This window comes from Euprymna scolopes, chromosome 6 (genome assembly GCF_053919585.1).
Source record: "Euprymna scolopes isolate OS-2025 chromosome 6, ASM5391958v1, whole genome shotgun sequence".
Taxonomy (NCBI): Eukaryota; Metazoa; Mollusca; class Cephalopoda; order Sepiida; family Sepiolidae; genus Euprymna; species Euprymna scolopes.
The window spans coordinates 149448139-149469741 of NC_136487.1; the positions used below are offsets into that span (position 1 = coordinate 149448139).

The following is a 21603-nucleotide window of genomic DNA, read 5'->3' on the forward strand; positions in this document are numbered from 1 at the left end:
TCTTCTTATAAAAATATATGCCCAATATTCTCTTCTTATTATAAAAATATGTGCCCAATATTCTCTTCTTATTATAAAAATATATGCCCAATATTCTCTTCTTATTATAAAAATATGTGCCCAATATTCTCTTCTTATTATAAAAATATGTGTCCGATATTCTCTTCTTATTATAAAAATATGTGCCCAATATCCTCTTCTTATTATAAAAATATGTGTCCGATATTCTCTTCTTATTATAAAAATATATGCCCGATATTCTCTTCTTATTATAAAAATATGTGCCCGATATTCTCTTGTTATTATAAAAATAAGTGTCCGATATTCTCTTCTTATTATAAAAATATGTGCCCAATATTCTCTTCCTCTTATAAAAATATGTGTCCGATATTCTCTTCTTATTATAAAAATATGTGCCCAATATCCTCTTCTTATTATAAAAATATGTGTCCGATATTCTCTTCTTATTATAAAAATATATGCCCGATATTCTCTTCTTATTATAAAAATATGTGCCCGATATTCTCTTCTTATTATAAAAATAAGTGTCCGATATTCTCTTCTTATTATAAAAATATGTGCCCAATATTCTCTTCTTATTATAAAAATATGTGCCCGATATTCTCTTCTTATTATAAAAATAAGTGCCCGATATTCTCTTCTTATAAAAATATGTGCCAACTAAATGTTGTCCATTCAAAATTTAGATTAGCGTTCAAATAACATTCAAACAAAATCGAATACAAAGAGCAGTTTTTTTTAAAACTCTTCAATTGAATAACAAAATCAGATTTTTGTAATAATTAATTTGACAAATGGTGAAGTCAAAATATTTTACACTTGTTTTCATTAGCATAGAAGTAAAATAAGATGAAATGAAAACTTATTGATATACTTATGAGTTGAAAGTGTTAGTCTACACCAAAAATTACGGAAACTCACCAAGTAAAATTTCAATAAAAATTAAAATTAATTTAATATTTGAAGTCCACAAATTCCGAACCATAAAACCAGATGGCATTAGAAGAAAGCTGATAATCTTCTACAATGTGTTGACTAGACTCAGAAATATGAGTAAGAAATTAAATTTATTTATTACCGCAATTTTCCATGATAATTTTTCATATACATACATCAAATCTGTTGCCAAGATCACTGATAAAATGGTTGGATAACTATCAATCCAGTAAGTATCTCACTGCCGATGTAATCCTCTATCTGTATAAGAGCCAGGTGCATCCTAAAATGGAGTACTGTTGCCACAACTAGGCAGGAGCTGCTCAATATTCATATCCTGCCTTGATAGAGTTCAAAACCAGCTTTGAGACCTATATATATATAGAGATTAGGTACTTGTACAGTTTAATCAAGACATTAAAAAATGAAAATATCAGAAAAAGGTTATTTCAACTGAAGACCTCAAAAAAAAAATTTCACTTAATTTGATCGAGTAGTTTTTTTTTTACAGTGGAAAAACACGTTTTTATGACAGTATATTAAAGGCAGTCATCTTGGATTTTTAAAAATTTTTGTTTGGATTTTAGAAACGCCATGGTAAGATAACTCAGTTTAAAGCGCCGACACTCCCTCTTCATCTTAATACTAGGTTTTCTTCCTAAAAATCAATCCTTTTGCTCGCTATCATAACAAATTGTTTTTTTTTCGCTGTAAAACAAAAACTATTTGATGAAATTAAGTGAAATTTATTTTTTTCGGAGAACTTCATTCCATAACAGATATATACAATTTAAACTTTTCTATATATCTATAAAAGTGAACGTGTGTGTGTGTACATTTCCCTACGCAATAACTCTGTCAATTTTTAGTCTACACACTCAAAATTTGATATACAGGGTACTGACATTTGGGAAAATTTATGTGGTCGGTTTTCGGCCAGAAATTTGGCTGTTAAGGGTTCAAAGTTCAACGATTTGACCTTTGAGAACTCTACCAAACTCCTCCGACAATTTTGGCTCTAAACACTTGAAATTTTAGATAAAGGTTCTTTCGACATGGATCTAACTTAATAACTTTATTTGAGCCCAAAACAATAAATGTTAAGGGGTCATAATAGGGGTCAAAGTTTTTTTTTTTTTGCTCAGCATACACGTCCAAACACCCGGGCAACGTCGGGTACCCATGCTAGTTTTCGATATTTTCATTTTTTAATGTCTTGATCAAACTGCACAAGTACCATAGATTATACAGATGTTTGTGAAATGATTCAGAAGATTGTTTTGACGGCCTTTGGCTTATCAGGGGAGATAAGCCATCCTTCTTAAGCAGGAGAAAATCTTATTTGTTTGTTTTGCCACCCACTTTGAAGCGGTTGGACTGGTTCCAACCCAGAGAATTTGCCACATCCCGAATGAATGCTGACCAGGCATGACTGTCCACCATAGTAGCAGTTGTTAACCAATCAGAGTTCGAGCAGTGAACCCCAGAGAGACAAGCGTCCAAGATTAGCTCAGTATTATGTGTCATTGTTCTAAGCTATGTTTTTAGCTGACCTTTGCAGTTTCTTTTCTAACTGTTGCAATATTTTCGGCTTGTAATGGGGTATGATCCCACACAGTCGGACGATTCTATTTATAAACGATGCTGCTAAGAACTGACGAATCAAATTAATTCACGTTCTGCTACCAACCAATCAGAAACCAGAATTGCTTCATAAATATTAAACCTTTTCTGGTGCAATTTCACATGTTCTTTCCCGGGTTTCGACACGGTAAGAATATTTTGTTCTGTGGAACTGTCTACTACAAACAAGTCACCTACCAGGACTTGTGTGTAACATCGAACCATCTGAGGATTCAAAATGGCTTACACTTCTACACTAACCCTGAAGAGGTGCTGGTTCAATGGCTTTGTGGATGAAATCATCTGGGTAATGACAAAAACATGTAACCAAACTAGCAAAGACGTCTCGAGAGGAGAGGTTGCTATAGAAAGGATGTGCTGTAGCGAGAACGAACAATGGTATTTGAGATGAACTGTTGCTAATGAACATAAAGGATGTGATGAAAACAGGCATGATCGAACACCTCAAGCTTTTGTAGGTTGCATATATCAAGGTCTCATCAGCACCATTGTGAAAATACAAAAAAAATTGTCCAAAATAACCAAATTGCACAAATGCTGATTTTTTTATTTCCACTTTTATTCATGTGATATGTTTTTCACCCACGTTTCATCCATTTTTATTCCCTTATTCATTTGTTCTTCGGAATTAACGGTGCTTCTATATTATAATAACGGAAAAATATCGAATTTCAAGTAAAACAAGTGACACTTACATAATTGTCAGGTCTCAAATAGTAACATATCCAAAAAATATGAAAAACGATAAGGTAGAAAATTAATTATTTATGAAAAAAAAAAAATATTTGCAAACTCAAGTGATTTAGTTTCAAAATCTACTGATTTGAATTGGAGAGTTAACAGGGGAGGTAATTAAGTTTTCAATGTCTCGGAAATCTTATGTTAACATCGGGAAAGTGATTTCTAAAAGTTTTGAAAATTAAAAAAAATGATTTTTAAAAAATTTACAAATTATGTATATATGTTATATTTATTTTTGTTTTCTGAATAAATTCTGTTTGCTACAAGTTATTTCAACAGAGTTACTTCCCCTGTTGCTTACGCTACGTAACCCAACATAACTTTATTGAACTGTTTTTAACCTTATTGGAACTACTTTTCACGAATAAGTCATTTTCTACCTCATCGTTTTTCGTAATTTTTGGATATGTTACTATTTGAGACCTAGCAATTATGTTGGTACCATTTGTTTTACTTGAAATTCAATATTTTTTCATTACTATAATATGGAAGCAGTAAGAAGATAAATTTTATCGAAATGTAATATGAAATTAATAAAATCATAAAATATTCCATTCACAAATTACATAATCGATATTTAAAACATTTTTTGAATAGTTAAAATTTGTAATACTTTTAATGCATAAAAATATACAACATATCTGTTCTTCATATTAATAACTGCATTTTCTTGGCATTTACTTATATAAAATTAAGGCATAAATGAGTGAACTAATTAGTAGGGCTATGACAACAGCATATTCTTTTCCTTGTTTTGATTTGCAGGTATATATCTATTGATATGTTATATGTTTTTATGTAGAGTGATGTTGTTCTCGGTTGATTAATTGTGTCTAACTGTGTCGGATATATACTCGAGAGTAATAACAATGAAAAGAATATGCTGTTGTCATAGCCCTACTAATTAGGTCAATTCCTACTTCAGTCACCTAAATTATTTACATTGAAATGCATTTTATTTCAACTAAGTCGGAGTAAAAATAAATAACAATAAAAACACTAAGTTCCTGCCCATTTCATTGTACACATGAAATGCCAAAATTAAAACTAGGCAGTGACAAATATCGTCAACACTTTTAGAAACAAGCCAGGAAAGGGGCTAGCTAAGGAAGAATGATAACTCAAGTTTACAACCCTGCACCAATTTACTTACAACCCGATAAAAACAGAGTTAGACACAAGGTTGGTTTTTAATGTGTGAAAAAACCAGGTCCTCAAAAAGAACCTCTCTGGACTTGGACAAAAATTTAAATTACCTCAGTCTAGAAGAATTTCTTCATTGACAATGAACACACCAGTTCAAGTGCAGAACAGATATTACTCTTTGAATTATTTATTTGCAGAAAATATAAGTTTAGGCATGTGGTCATCAAAAGAGCCTGGAAAGTAGATGCTGTTGATCACCATTGGCCGAAAGTGATAATGTTTATACTATTCTTAACGAGAATCATTTCAATCATGCAGCATCATTTTGCAACTGCAATCGAAATGATGCTGCTCTATAAACACCACCATTCTTTTATATGATCATTAAGGTGTGTACACACCGCCACTAGACACATTGGAAAGCAAGATGGCTGACCTGACCTTCCATCTACATACAGGACCTTGGTAGTCTCAAATGGTCACCCATCTGATACAGGCAAGGCTCATCATTGCTTAACTTTAGTGATATGACGGGAACCGATACATCAATGCGATTGTCTCAAATCGCTACAGGATCACATTTACACTGGGGGACGTCCTATTTAAGATAAACCAAGATTGGTAGGAAATTTTATTTTGTTATAAATATACTAGCAGGGTCACCCCCACCTTGCCGGTCGTAAAATATGCTTAAATATATTTTAATTTATGCAAAGTTCGTATTTATTATTACAGATTCAATTTTCTGTTGAATATTATATTGTACCTTATATGTAATACTGATTTTAAAAGTTAATAAAAAAATTTTTTTTTTAATGACCCTGTGACATCAGCTAAAATCGAAACCAAATCATTTAGCACTCTAGCCGCATTCCCTATCATTTCAGTTAACCTGTCAGATAGCTAAGAAAGTTTTAAAATTAAGCCACTTTTAGCAATGATTAGTTTTATGCATGAGCAGCCGAATACAAATGTGTCAGCAAGTTGAAATGAACATTTTGTATTTTAATATGTCGACATATTTCTGTACGTTATTCATCCAAACAAAGATTTTAGTACTTATAAACCATCCTTGGTGTATGATTGCTAGTTCCTGTTCATTTCAGTATTATGTCACCAGTAGTTTAAGTTAAATATTTACACACACACACACATACATTAACTGATACATATTTACAGACAATACTACACTTTGATCCTAGCCAATAGTAAATTATGGTTTTGATTTTTTTTGTACTTCAAATGTTTTGGGATATTTTTTTTTAACCCAAACCGAAGTAGTTTTTATTCGGTTCAATTTCTGTAGAAGCACCCTTACTAAAACATAATTTAAATAAAACTAAGTTATTTGGAAGTAATGTCGAAATCCATTTCACTCTAAATAATTTAGGTGACTGAAATAGGAATTAATCATCTCCATTTAAAAAAAAAAATGTTCTGGGATACTTAAAATATGCAATCAATACTGCATAAACTTACAAAAACATTTAATTTTAAATAAAATAGAATGTTTTAAGAAAGCTGTAAAAAATGAATAAATAAAATATTTAAACAACAAATAAATAAATAAAATCATTTTCAAAACGAATACATTTGTTAAGAAAATCACTCTGTTTTTCTGCAAGTGCTCCGAGAGCCTTTTTTGGCAGAAATCTGTGATCGACCCGTCGCGGCGGCCTTTGCTGAGAGCATACTTGAAATATAGGATTCTTGGCACCTACGGACTTCCATATCAATCATCCGCTGTTTCTGTGTTGATTTCTCTTTAGTTAGTGCTTCTTGCAATTTTTCCGTCTCCATATCTTTGGATCGGAGGCGCCGGGAAAGTTGTTGATTGTCTGTGTGTAATTCCCGGACCCGCGTTTCCAATTGGTCCTTTCTTTCCTCGCCGACGATGTTGCTTTCGTGAACGGACCCCAAAACCCGCCGGAAATCGTCCTTTTCACGTTGCAACTGCTTTTGCAAGATTTCAACCTGGCCGCGGGCAAAGTCAAGATGGTCGGCCAGTTCCTCGCATTTTGTCTTCGTTTTCGCGTGTTCGATCCGTTCGACCTCGAGTTGTCGCATCAAAGTCTCGTACTGCTCGTAAGGGACGGATATCAATGGTCCTGGTCCAACAGTGCCATTCTTCTGGTTAATTTTTTCTTCTGTAACCTCCTTCTGTCTTTCTCCGGGACCTTTCTCTCGTTCTTCTTCGGTGTTGTCGCCGTTTGTTGTTATACTCACGCTTCGTTCAGTAGAATTGCTACCAACAATTCTCGTATTTCGTTGCGAGAGAACATAATTCTGTGTGTTCATTTGTTGAGTTGCTTTAGTAATAACGATATTCTTTAAACGCATTAAATCATAAAATTGTTTCTGTACGACGCTAAAACTTGAATTTGTCGCCAAAGAGAGCGGGTTTGTTGTTTCTTTGTCGAAAAAATCGCTATTTAGTCGACTGACAGACGTGGAAGAGCTATCATTTCTGCTCACCGTACTCCGACAACTGCAACAACTAGTTGAACTTATAGTGGACATTATCCATAAACATAAACGTCTGACAGAATAAGAACGATCTATCCAAAGGACTAAATAAAAGGTTCAGGCTGAAATTCATGCATATTCCCAAGTTCAGCATAAAAATGCAAACTTAAGAAGGGCGGGGGTTACATCGGCCGAAACAGTGTGGATATAACAACCAAGATGAAAATAATAGTTCGAATAATCACCAAAATTTCTACGGATTTTCCTTATTTATTTTTCCTATATATATATTAAATGAAGACAGTTTTTGTTAATTATTTTTAGAACTTTCCTTACATATTAAAATAAAAAGTTCGTTCTGTTAAAATATATATATATGTATGTATATATATTATAAAGCGTCGACGCAGATGTACGGTTGCCAGGTTTAAATTTCCGTTTACTTTGTGTTTACATCGACACCGTTATAAGACTTACGGTGTCAAGCGTTTGTTGTTCCTCTGAAAAGATATTCCACCTTCATACAACAGTGTTAATTACAGACTACTCCACCCTTCAGACTAAGATTAAATGTGATAGATAGATCAACCTCTCTCTCTCTCTCTCTATATATATATATATATATATATATATATATATATATATATATATATATATATATATATATATATATTTTTTTTTTTTTTTTTTTTTTTCAATACTTTTTTGTGACCAAGAGCAGAGGTCAAGTCCGGTCCGCTTGAAATATAAAAAATAACAATAAAAATATTAAATACAAAAAGTAACGTGGTTTTTCATGCTTCAAAAAAAACCCCCATAACCTTTAAATCACTATCCTAGAAGCATAGTTGGACTTTTAACATTATATATATATATATATATATATATATATATATATATATATATATATATATATATATATATGAATGGAAATGTATAAAAAAGAATATGAAAAGTATAAAAGCTTATAACTTTTCTTTATTCGTTTTCAATTGGTGACGTGCAGGAATACAAAATAATATTATGAAAAAAAATTAAAAAACTTTTTTTACAGGTACATATTTTCGACCGATCCTTCAGTCTTCATCGGTGTAGTGAAAGTATGAGCATGCACGAGGAAAAGGGGGGGGGGAATATATATACTAGCAGGCCGCTTGGCGTTGCCCGATTGTAAAATACGCATAAATATTATCTATTATTTCATGCAGATTTTGTATTTATTACTATAGAGCCAATTTTCAATGTATAATAATGATTATAAATAATATTGATAGTAATTCTCACTATATTGTAATGATTTCAAAGTTATTAAAAATTTTATAACTTGGATGCTATCCGCTAGAATCGAAACCAAAACATTTAGCTCTCTTTTTTTTCTTTTTTTTAATTACATTTTCACCCCAAACAAGGCATATTGCCACTTTGATGTAGGGCGACTACTATCAAGGACCTAAGTTCCAGGGGTACTATATAGAGAGTTTAGCAGCAAGATGTCTGTTCACATTACACTTGAACGTCTGCATGTCAGTACAGTTGGGGAAGCAGGAAACCGGAAGAGAATTCCAAAGTCCTGCTATTAGAGTAAAAGGCTTTCTTACATCTAGGGATCTCAACTGTGTAGGGGTGGAACTTTGCTGCTTGTCGGGTTTGTCGGGGGGTATTTTCGTCGAGGGGGTACAAGGGCTTGTAGTTCGTCAGAGCATCCACCATTAAAATACTTGTAAAACAGGCAGAGAGATGCTACATTTCGTTGGTGGGACAGGGGCTGATATTTAGATGACAGTTCAGGACCTATTAGGTTGACGACTCTCTTTTGGACCCTGTCCAGGAGTGAGAAACTAGTAGCAGATGCACCAGCCCAAATGTGACAGCAGTGCTCCATACATGGGCGAATGGTGGCTTTGTAGAGGTACAGGATACTTTCTCTAGCCTTAGTTGTTATTCATCATTCCAACAATGTTACTGCCTAAACTACTGACAGATGGATATGATGGATAAAAAATAAGTGACTTTAAGCTATGAATGTTTCATTTTGTGCATGTGCAAAAGTAACAGCTTTATTCGATTTACTCCTGCCAAGTTAACCTGTTTTTTTTGTTCTGTTTTTTTAATTTTGACCTCTTAGCAGCTAATTTTACAGGGTAAAAATGTATTCCAAATTGTTCAATACATCTAAATCCCTTATATCTCAAGTTTCAAATCTAGGGACCAATAACAAGAGAAGAGGTTGGTAGAGACTTCCTACACACAGATAAGGTCACTTATATATATATATAGTCACGAATAGGCTCCTGTATGGTTGACTATTTTTAAAAACTGATTACATATAATGAGAGAAGATGTATCGAGACACAGGAATGGGTATGTTTGATCTGGCAGAACGGTGGTCCATAAAAATTGTGGGGTCTGCGTTCGCACCTGGTCCACAAAGTATGGAAATAAAAAATTTTAAAATAAAAAAAAACGGTTACAAGTGTTTTTGATATAGATATACATAATAATACTTTGATAAGTATGTTTTAACTTAAATAGGAATGGTATAATAAAATTGTGGAGTCTGCGTTCGCGCCTGGCCTCCATAGAATGGAAATAGGCACAAACTTTAATAAAGATTTTTCATATCTATCTGTGTAAGTATACTTTGATAATTATGTTTCAGTTTGAAGAAATATGGTATAATAAAATTATGGGGGTTCGTTTACGCCTGACCTCCATAAAACGGAAATATGTCACAAAGTTTAACAAGGTCTTTTAATATAGATCCACAGAATATTATGATAAGTGTTTCAGTGTGAACAGGTATGGTATAATAAATTATGGGGTTTATCTATTTTATTTTTACTTTCATCATATTTTTCTTTGGTTTTGATACCCCAAAATCCGAAGCTATCTCTTTACAACCTTTCCTTTTCATAACCTATCATACTTTAATAAATCAGAGTCCATTTTCTGTAAGCTACTTTTGAACCCAGTCAACGACGGGTACTTTTGCTAGTATATATATATATATATATATATATATATATATATATATATATATATATATATATATAAATACTTGTGCATTTGCTAGAACTTTTCATCCTAAATGCTACGCAATTATGCACAATGTAAAAAATATGCATAAATAGAACGAAGCATAATAGTTAAATCCAATAAAAACCATCAAAAATGAATAATTAATTAATGAAATTCGTTTTTAAAAGTAATATGCAAATTAGTAAAACTTTATTTAGTAGCTCACATATCCATGACTGAGTGTATTAAGAAGTTCATTTAAATAATTTTAAAGTGGAGAAAGTAGGCTTTTAATATCAATGTAAGTGCAACAAAAACTCAACTTTATCTATCTATCTATCTATCTATCTATCTATACTAGTGTGTTCCAAAAGTAATGCCTCCTATTTTTTATTCCATCTGATCAGAGGGGATTGCAAATTGCATTGTTATGATGACTGAACTTATGCATTCATGAGCAGAAAGTTTCATCTCTCTGTTGCAGATATTGACAGTATGAGACTCTACGAAAAGAACCCCTGTCATGGATGTGCATCAGAAGTAGACATGCATCATTGAATTCCTGGCAAAAGTGCATTGAGATATTAATAACTATGTAGAAAAATAAATTCTGGAGTACAAAAGGTCATTCGTTTTAATGGTACTGTTCCCGTTTTTGTAGCTCTTCAAAATTTTTAGTTAAAAAAATAAGATGCTTTAGTTTCAGAACGACTGTTGAGTATATATATGGGCGACCTGTAACAACGTGAGGATGGAATTCCTTTTCCCTAAACGAACACACCAGGTTTATCATATACAAAATCATCTTTTTGTTTGTAAAATCGAATGGAAATCACATCTGACGAGGTGGTGAGAAAGGAGATTTTTATGAAAACATACAATCATAAAATTGCCACCCCATTAATGAAACGGCTGTAATGAAGAGATCCAGGATGAAATAGACAAGAGTTATAAAAAAGAAAAAATGTAAGTCTTTGAATTTCAACAAAGTTTTGTACTATATATATATCACATTTATTTTACTTTCACTAATATTTCTACATAAATTTTATGTATCTATTTTCAGTGTTTATGATAACAGTGCTCAATATGTGAGTACAGCTAGATAGTATGTTTTGAAAATATATATGGCAAGTAAGCTGCACAGAATTTTCCACGTTTCATCCTCAAGAGAATTTATTAGGCTATTGGACATTAAATGTTCAATCCTCTGGTGAAAGAGAAAATAATTGTTTTTCTCATCATGTTTATAGGAATCCTGATATCAACTGGATTATCCGGTCTTTGTAAATTTGCATAGGTCATCTATTATATAAAACTCAGCCGTGTGTGTGTGTGTGTGTGTGTGTTTGTGTATTTGTGTGTGTGTGTGTTTGTATGTCAGATGACAATCTAAAAATTACTTTATTTTATATATATTTTTAAGAGAGGGGAGGGCATATAGTGTCAGTCCCGAAAATAGCTGCAGCAGTTTATGATCTGAAAATTTACTTTATTTTATATATATATTTAAGAGAGGAGGGTATATGGGGTCAGTCCCGGAAATGGCTGAAGCAGTTTACGATCTGAAAATTATTTTATTTCATATTTATTTGTAAGATATATTCTATTTAATTTCTCTTTATATTATTGTGAAAGCAGGTGGATTGAATAGAATTACGTTTATCAAGAATGTAATTGCTTTGTTCTATTTGGATTTGCCCCGAAGCAATAAATATGAGAATGCAGTATTATATTTGAAAAAGGTAGCTCCAGTATCTGAATTACATTTTTTCCGCACAGTAAGACAAGAGAGATGAATAAGTTAGGCGAAAGATACTAAAAGGTTTACGGATTAAAACGGTAAAAAGAGAAGAGGAAAAGAGAGAAACATTAAGAGATGGCTTCAGAGAGAGGGAGCGAGAGAATTTTTTATATAGAGATATTACACATAATTTCACTTCTATTCAAATTTATATGATCCCGAGCAACATTGAGTGCCCCTGCTAGTCTATTATATAAATCTCAGCAGTCTGTGGGTGTGTTTGTGTGTTTGTATGTGTGTTTGTATGTTCGGTAAAAACTTTTGTCATCCACATCAAACTGACATGAAAGAAAACTGTTAGAAAGAGTGACCTTTCGGACACATCATATCGATAGATTAGTAAAAAAATCGTTAATTATTTCATGGAGAAATGCCGTTTTGGTTGCAGCGGGGGGGGGGGGAGGGGTCAGGTAAAAATCTTGGTTTCGATGCTGTTTGTTAATCATGCATGCATGGACAGTCGTTTCATTCTTTCATTTTAAAAAAGATGAATTTGCAACGCTATAACATGTGTGTCATCTTGGTTGAATCGCTTACAAACTTAAAGTTTGCGTCCATCACGCGGCATATTTTTTTACTTTTAACAACACGATAAGATGGCACCCAAGTCCCGTTTTTTTTTTTTTAATATCATATTAAACCATATTCTGTGACCTGGCAACACCTGGCGCCCCCCCCCCTCTCCTTTGCTAATTTGACATGAATGGACAGTGATGATTGTCTGTCAAGCGATATATCCTATAGTTTATGAACAATTGAATAAATTCAATTTTAGAAAAGATGGGGAGTTGTATGAAAGGGAAGAGGATAACCTCCCACCACCTCCATACAGTAAGTAAGAGGTAGAAAATAAATGACTTGGTTGAACTAATTCGTCCAGTTGTATATAAATGAATATAATGGTATAAATAAAGTGGGAATTGATTCAAACACACCTTGTACGTATTAGGCAAAAGATACTAAAAGGTTTACTTTATCCATAAACCTTTTAGTATCTTTTGCCTAATACGTACAAGGCGTGTTTGAATCAATTCCCACTTTGTTTATACCATTATATTCATTTATGGTAAAAAGAGGAGAGGAAAAGAGAAAAACATAGAGATGGCTTCAGAGAGAGGGAGCGAGAGAATTTTTTATATAAAGATATTACATTTTTAGTATTTATTCAGTGTCTGAGTAGATGCCAGATACCTCCAGATTGCAACAATCCATTGCTTACATTCAGTATGCCGCCATCTGTATCAGAGAGTGGAAGATTTCGTTTGTTGTCATAAACACACTTTTTTCAAGCACTATGGATAATAATCAAGGTAAAAATCCTCAGTGGTAGTTTAATTATTGAACTTTATAATTTTTCCTGTTTGAAGACAATCATAGTATCATTACCTTTTAAACTGACTAAAATTAATAATAAATATTTTTTTAATCATCTACATCATAATTCAGGTCATAAAGTGTTAACAATGTAGAGGAGAGAGTAGTAATATGACATACCTGGACCTTTCGACATCTGTGATCTTCATTAAAGCAGCAACCATTTTTCAAGGCAACCGGAACCCAGGAACGGCCAACTTTGGTAACATCATCACAAGGAGTAGGGCGACAGAATAACTCTCAGCAATTGGTTCGTTAAGATCAAGTTAAATTTTTTTCTCTGTATTTAGCAGAGTTATGGACTCGTAATCATTTAGTCTTTTTCTCATCACACCTGCTTTTTTTCAGCAATGTGATCACCCCTGATCAATAACCACTTATCAGACATTACATGAATGACAATTTTCTGGAATTTACTTGACAATAGTGAGAATGAAAACATACTTTTAATGATCCCAACTCGTCAATGTTTATATTATTTGTATTGATCGGACTATACGTCTCATCTTGAGTGTTATTTGTGCAACGTTTTAGTCGGATTGTCCTTTGGCCATCTTCACACATGTTGGTTGTTGTTTGGAAAAGAAAAGAGAAAAGTTACTGGCTCTGTAGATATTTTCGTATTCTGTGAATTAGTATCTATTTTATGGTTTTAGTTTCGAATTTGTGAAAAGAAATTGGTTGACAAAGGGGAGGCAACTCTAATAATAATCGATAGGGATTATCTCCCTTTTATTGTCAAAATTTTTAGAGTGTACAATATTTTTATAATTAGAGGCTCCCAAATGCTATTAAAATCTAGGCTTGGTCTGCTTAGTAATTGTTCTTTTGTTTTGCATATGTGCTGCCTCCTTGAGTCGCCTGACTCTCCATCTTGCATCCCTGTCAATTATTTTGACCTTGTTCTACAAAGGGAAGTGTGTTATTTCAGAACTTTGACGTCAATGTTTGCAGCCAAGAATGCAAAGATCGGATAAACCATTCTATATTCGGATTTGCCTTATATTTCAAATGTAATCGTTGATCCTCTTAAGTTTTATTTCATTTCATTTACAGATTGTATGACAAAGTGACGAATTTTATGAACGTGTCTGCAAATAAAAAAATGTAGAAAATCTTTTTAAAAATATCAGTGCTTTTAATTTTATCAAGAAGTGTAGTGCCGTTCCTGGATACAAGTAATGTATCTTTTTTTGTAAAATACTAGCAGGGAGACACGACGTTGCCCGGAATTGTATGATGATCAATAAATTTTCTGTATTTTTATTGTTATCAAAATCGGTGAAATCACCCATTTTTCAATGAAATCAATTGATTACCTGCTCTAGTTGGGGACTCATCACAGTGCACCGGAAGGAAGCTTCACATGCCTCCTCACAGTGATTTAGTCCACAATACATTGTAGTCTACATTGCACTGTAGAGAATCTGCTGTTGATTTTATAAAATTATTTTTTTATATTTAATAACTTGAACATAAGTTCAAAATGCAAAAGTCAAGTATCTTGATTAAATTGTGCTCTAAACAGAAACATTCATTTACTGTTGATTTTATATGTCTGACCTTACTGCTTGTGCGGTAATAATAGCTTGAATTTAAGTTTAAAATGAAAAAGTCAAGTATCATGGTGCAATTGTGTTTAAACAGAAACATTCACTTTGAATGCGCCCCTGTCATATCAAAGTACATTCTGTTTATATGTTGAGCCTTTTGACTTCTGTGGTAATGCAACTTCTCAAATGCACTAGTGATGTCAGGTTGTGTAAGGTGTTAACTTTGGTCAAAATCGCTTGTTTCTTCTTTCATCAAATTATTTCGATTATCGATTATCGATTATCAATAGAAGACATTCTGATACAAAACCTATCTAAGAACACTGCCAGGCACATAAAGTTCCTTCATGTAAAATTTCATAAAAAAACAGCCCAGCAGTTTTCAAGTCCATAGGGAATGAATTCACACGCACAAAGTTCTTTTTTATAACAGTAGAGACCAAAACTTTTATACTTACATGTAGTTTGGAAGAGTATGACGATAGACCATTTCCCATTATAAACCAATTATTCAACTTTTAACTACTTATTGCATTGTTCGTTTACTGTAATAAACGCTTTTATATGGGGATGTTTTTTTTTAATTGCATTTTCACCCCAAATAAGGCAAATTGCAACTTTGATGTAGTGGGCTACTATCTGGGACATAATTTGTATGGGTACTACGTGGGGAGCTGAGCAGCAAGAAGTTTGTTTGCATTACACTTGAAGTTCTGCATGTCAGTACAGCCAGGGAAGCAGGAATCCGGAAGGGAATTCCAAAGTCTAGCAGTCCTAGGGAAGAAACTATTAGAGTTTGAAGGCTTTCTTACATCTAGGGATTTCTACTGTGTAAGGGTGGGATTTTGCTGCTTGTAAGGTTTATCAGGAGTATTTATGTTGAGCCCACTTTCTCTACAGCAGCCTTAGTGAACGTTAAGCTGAGGAGTTTGAACGAGCTACTTTCAGGTAATGTATCATTAGTCATGGCTATTAGTGATAGAGAAGGTTTCTTGTAGTTATTAAAGGAAGAGAGCTTAGTCTTGGCAGCATTGAATGTGATCATCCATTTTTGTCCCTCATTCCACCACAGACCGGAGGTTTTCCTCTAGAGTTTCTGCCATTGCCTTGGATACGTGTTCATTTGCTTTCCCCTCGTCTGTTATAGAGCATGGTGTCATCAGCCAATATACCCATCTGCTAGGCTAAGAAACTATTGGAGTACCTATTTACAATGCCTCCCCACGGGACAGAGTTAGACACCAGGGTCGTTTTTTAACGTGGAGAAAAGGTACAAAAATAAAAATTGTCTCAGTCGTGAAGGATTTCTCCTCCACCGAAAGAGAACAAGAAATAGAAGTGCCGCATCTGAAGAACAGATAAGGCTTTCTTACACCTAGGGATCTCTACTGTGAAGGGATGGGATTTAGTTGCTTGTCTGGTTTGTCGGGGGTATTTCCCGAGGGGGTACAAGTGTTTGTAGTTCATCAGAGAATTTAGCATTAAAGTACTTGTAGAACAGGCAGAGGGATGCAACATTTCGTCGATGGGACAGAGGCTGAAGCCTAGATGACAGTTCAGGACCAATTAGGTTGGCGACTCTCTTTTTAACCCTGTCCAGGAGTGAGAGACAAGTAGCAGATGCACTAGCCCAAATGGGACAACAATACTCCATACATGGGAGAATGGTGGCCTTATAGAGGTATAGGATACTTTCAGGCATAACTAGTTTTCTAGCATGGTAGCCTTAGAAATGCTCTCAACGTATCTATTGCAGTTCATCTTCCCTGTGAACGTTGGGCAATTTTCCTATGTGGTTTGTCTTGTACATTAATTTTTAATCTACTACAGAAGTAAATAAGAAATATGGCCATTCAAAATAACTCGGCTCTAAAGCCAACGGAGTATTGGTCGTTTTAGAAACAGCTTTTTCTCTGTTGACACTCTGGAATTGTGAAAAACGTCCAGTTCTTCAAGGTCCACCCTTTCAAACCGTTACCTCCCGTCTTTCGGACAGAGTAATTTTATTGCTTACTGTCTGAGGTGGTCTTACTTTATTTTTAAATGGTCAGACTGCTTCTTCGTGGAGTCATTGGCTTCATTTTCCCCATCTTCCTAACCTTGTGTCACATCTTCCTACAGTAGGATAGAAGTCAATAACATTAGAAAACTATCTCAATTTTTGAATTTTCAGATTTGAAATTTAATCCTGTTCAAACACAGAAAATCTAATATATAAAAGGCTGTATGTCTGTCTGTCTGTCTCCATATTTTCAAACTCTATCTCCTTCAAAACTAAAAGTCACATAGTGGCGCTATTGCATTTTTTATGGACCGTTCTTTTATGGGTCTTTAGCCGGTTAAAATAGTTTTTAAGGGGTTAAAATAGTTTTTAAGGGGTCAAAAACTGTTATACATTTTGTACATTCATCTTAGTTTATTTTTAATTTTTAATTTTTTATCAGTTCATATGCGTGTCACGTTGTTAGGGGTAACATCACCAGCTTTGAATGCTACAGTTTTGCTTTCGGTTTCGATTATAGCTGATCGCACCGAAATACTTTTTTTTAAAAACCTTTGAAACCGCTACTCTACGAAATCTAGACAAATTAAAATATCACATTTAAGCATATTTTATGACCGGGCAAAGTCCCCCACCCCCACTAGTGAATAATATTTCACAGATTTGCTGATATATCAGTATCCAACCACATTACTATCGATCTATCTTATCTACTATAATAGATTAATTCTGCAGAATATCTACTGATATAGATCTAATTAAATACAAATCGCTTTTCTTTTTTGTAGAAAATGGCTGTTGAGTAGACAGCAAGTTCTTTGTCTATCAGAGTAATCTCCCTTCCACCGTTGATTTTATTTGTTCTCTTATTAAAATGAAAATAAAAAAGTAAAGAAAAGAAAAATACGTTGTACAAATTAGTATCGAGAAGCTGGAAAATAAACTTTTTTTTCGTTCGGTTTTATTCTTGACTACAAGTTACCCGGCGTTGCCCGGTCGTAAAATACGCTTAAATATAATACTTTAATTTATGCAGATTTCATATTTATTATTATAGAACCAATTTTCTATCGATTATTATATTGTACACAGTATATAGTAGTGATTTCAAAAAGTTTTTTTTTTTTTTCTACAAAATATGACTTGGGTACCTCCAACTAGAACCGGAACCAAAATATTTAGCTTTCTAGCATTATTTGCTATCGTTTGATCTGAGGATACATGCATATCAAAACTTCACACATTAACACACTTAAACATATAAATGTATATGTGTATATGTATAGTTCCAATTTTTTAATTTTAACTCAATAGCGGCTATTTTTTTTCTGATAAAAAAAAATTATTCGATCAGTCAAAATATCCCATATATTAAATTTCAAATCCGTAGACCAAAAATTGAGAGAGTAATTTGGTAGAGACATTTTTGCATGCACACACAAAGTTATTTTTATATGTAAAAATAAATTTAATAAAACTACATTTTAAAGACGCTACGAAACACAATGCCTGAATACTTCTTTTATCATTAAAAGTTACAATCCAACCCTAATACAAACAAAAATCAAATATGTTTTTATATATAAAATATAAAAATTTGGCATAAATGCATTTTAATTTACCGGAAATAATTTTTTTTATTTTCATTTTCGTAAGAGTAATATTGGAAGAAAGGGGAGACAATCTAAAGTTTAATTGTTAACAATGGTATGAAATGCAACAGGAAAATAGGAATGCTTTTATTGTTTTTTTTATTGTTTTTATATATATTTATCATTTGTATTGTCTTTATATATATTATTATTATTATTATTATTATTTAAATTGTTTTTATATATATTTAAAACCTTTTATTCTTTATTATATATATTTATCATTTTATTTGCTTCTTAGATATATTATTATTTTAATTGTTTTATATGTATTTATCATTTTATTTGTTTCTTATGGATATTATTATTTTAATTGTTTTTATATATATTTATCATTTTATTTGTTTCTTATATATATTATTATTTTAATTGTTTTTATATATATTTATCATTTTATTTGTTTCTTATAGATATTATTATTTTAATTGTTTTATATATATTTATCATTTTATTTGTTTCTTATGTATATTATTATTTTAATTGTTTTTATATGTATTTATTATTTTCACTGTTTCTTATAGATATTATTATTATTTTAATTGTTTTTTTTATATATTTATCATTTTTATTGCTTTTTATGCATATTTTCATTTTAATTGTTTTATATATATTTATCATTTTAATTATTTTTTATATATATTTTCGTTTTACTTGTTTGTGTTATATATATATCATCATTGTAATTGTTTATATATATATATATATATATATTTATCATTTTAATTGTTTTTATATATATTATCTTTTATATATATTATAATTTTAATTGTTTGTATATATATATTTATCTTTGTAATTGTTTTATATATATTTAGCATTTTAATTGTTTTTATATATATTATCATTTAAATTAGTTCTTATATATATTTATCATTTTAATTGTTCTTTATATATATTCATCATTTTAATTATTTTATATATATTTATCATTTTAATTGTTTTATATACATTTAGCATTTTAATTGTTTTTCGGATATATCTATCACTTTAATTGTTTTTATATATATTATCATTTTATTTGTTTCCATATATCATATTTTAATTGTTTTTATATATTTATCATTTTAATTGTATAAATATATTTATCATTGTAATTTTTTATATATATTTATCATTTTAATTGTTTTTATGTATATTATCATTTTAATTGTTTTTATATATATTGAGCATTTTAATTGTTTTTATATATATTTAGCATTTTAATTTTATATATATTTATCATTTTAATTGTCTTTATATATATCTATCATTTTAATTGTTTTATGTATATCATCATTTTAATTGTTTTTATATATATTTACCATTGCAATTGTTTTTATATTTATCATTTTAATTGTTTTATATATAGTTCTCATTTTTTTGTTTTTATATATATTTATAATTATTAATATTTCATATATATTTATCATTGTAATTGTTTATATATATATATATATATATATATTTTTATAGTTTCAAATGTTAAAAACTTCAAAGACTATATATATATATATATATATATATATATATATATATATATATATATATATATATATATATATATATATGTATATATATACTCGGGTTTTTTTATTATTCATTGAACTTTTGAATAGTCAAGTCGCTGCCTGATGATATCTGTTGTTTGATTGAAACAAGTGGCTATTTGTAGCAGCGGGATGTGAGCATGTTTATATAACAATAAACAAGTATATATATATATCAATGTATTGGTTTTTTTAATATATTTATCATTTTTCTTATTTTATATATATATTTTTCATTTTATTTGTTTTTATATATATTTTTCATTTTTATTGTTTTATATACATTTATCATTTTATTTTTTTATATATATGTTTTCATTTGTATTGTTTTGTTATATATATTTATCATTTAGCGCCTCTTCAGGGGTGGTGTGAGATTAGATACAAGGTCGCATGAGATGGATGACAGTGTTTTTACGGAACAAACTGGATTCAAATTTGACACAACCAGATTTTCAGTTTGTGTTGTTAATTCTTTAGCCTCTGCCCCCCCCCCAGCACTTAACGATGGTATAGAATATATTTTATTTGGTATTTTGGTTTTAATGGATTCCACAACAAGAGTTCTTCGCGTCTGGTGGAGTATCCAGTTTAGTGAGGTTATTTGAGGCAACATCGCATAATCACGTTGACACACCGGTTCTCGTCAGATCACCGAAGTTAAGCAACGTTGAGCCTAGCTAGTACCAGATGGGTGACCATTTGGGAATTCTAGGTGCTGTATGGGCTCTCCGGTTATTTCGGCATTGTTTCCAGTCGTCCTGAACCTCCACTTGCCACTGGTATTTAACAATGTCGACTCAGGAGAGGTGTGGTTGGAGATTGCGCAACTCTTGCCACAAAAATTTCACGCACACCTTACAGTGGGTATCTATAGTCTGTCAAGACTGAAGGTAGCCTTTTTTTTTATTTGAGGCAATATCACTTGAAGAAGGTACTTGTATGAGTCAGCATATAATCAGGACGAAATTTTTAGACTCTGTTACTTTGTAATATTCGATCAGGGTTCGTCTATTGCTTGCGAAGATGACCGTGATCATATAGTTGTTCTGTGAATTCAAAGATGGCTTGTTAGACGGATTCGAGCTCTGAAATATTTCCCGCATGTTGGACACCTGTGGGATGATTCTGTTGCAGAGGGGCTGACTGCTTTGTCTCTCCCAATGTCAAGTTTTCTCTTGCATTCTTCATTGCGTGCAAATTCAGCAATTGTAATCCCATTTGTTAGTTGTGAACACCAGGAATATCTATCTTTTTTTTTTTTACAAGGTAGTCACCACTTACCAAGGCCCGGAAGCCACTCGGGGATAAGGGTTATTGCGTGTACAGTAATCAATGGGATAGTATCGTAGTAATCGTTAGTACTGGAGATTTGAAAAGTGTCTTAATAAAGGGGGCGGTTCATCAGGAATTTGTCTATGTTGGACTTGAAGACATCCAGCTTGTAGTCAGGTGGGAAAAAGGCAAACAGAACAGAGTTCCACAGGTGTGTACTTCTAAGAAAGAACCTTTGTTCATAGAATCTTGGGTTAGTTTTTCCCCATACATTAAAATACAAACTGGACTGTTTGAGAGAGACATACACAGATTGTCCTTGAACCATTTCCGCTGTCCTCCTGTGGGTCTTTTTCCTTTAGACCAGCTCCCCATGAAGGAGCTGTTTTGGGAGCCTTGAATCCTTTGAATCAGGCGTGCGGCATATATGACATTTCTCAGGGTT

General features: G+C 32.0%; 1 protein-coding gene and 1 pseudogene across 1 annotated transcript; one reads left to right on the forward strand and one right to left on the reverse strand.

Moving 5' to 3' along the window:
- Positions 1 to 3789: 3789 nt before the first annotated feature.
- On the reverse strand, positions 3790 to 7473 carry LOC145278035 (uncharacterized). Its single transcript, XM_080130253.1, has one exon. The coding sequence runs from the start codon at positions 7006 to 7008 to the stop codon at positions 6094 to 6096; it is 915 nt and encodes a 304-aa protein (XP_079986379.1). The 5' UTR covers positions 7009 to 7473; the 3' UTR covers positions 3790 to 6093.
- Positions 7474 to 20493: 13020 nt separating this feature from the next.
- On the forward strand, positions 20494 to 20610 carry LOC145278604 (5S ribosomal RNA; annotated as a pseudogene).
- The last annotated feature ends 993 nt before the right edge of the window (positions 20611 to 21603 follow it).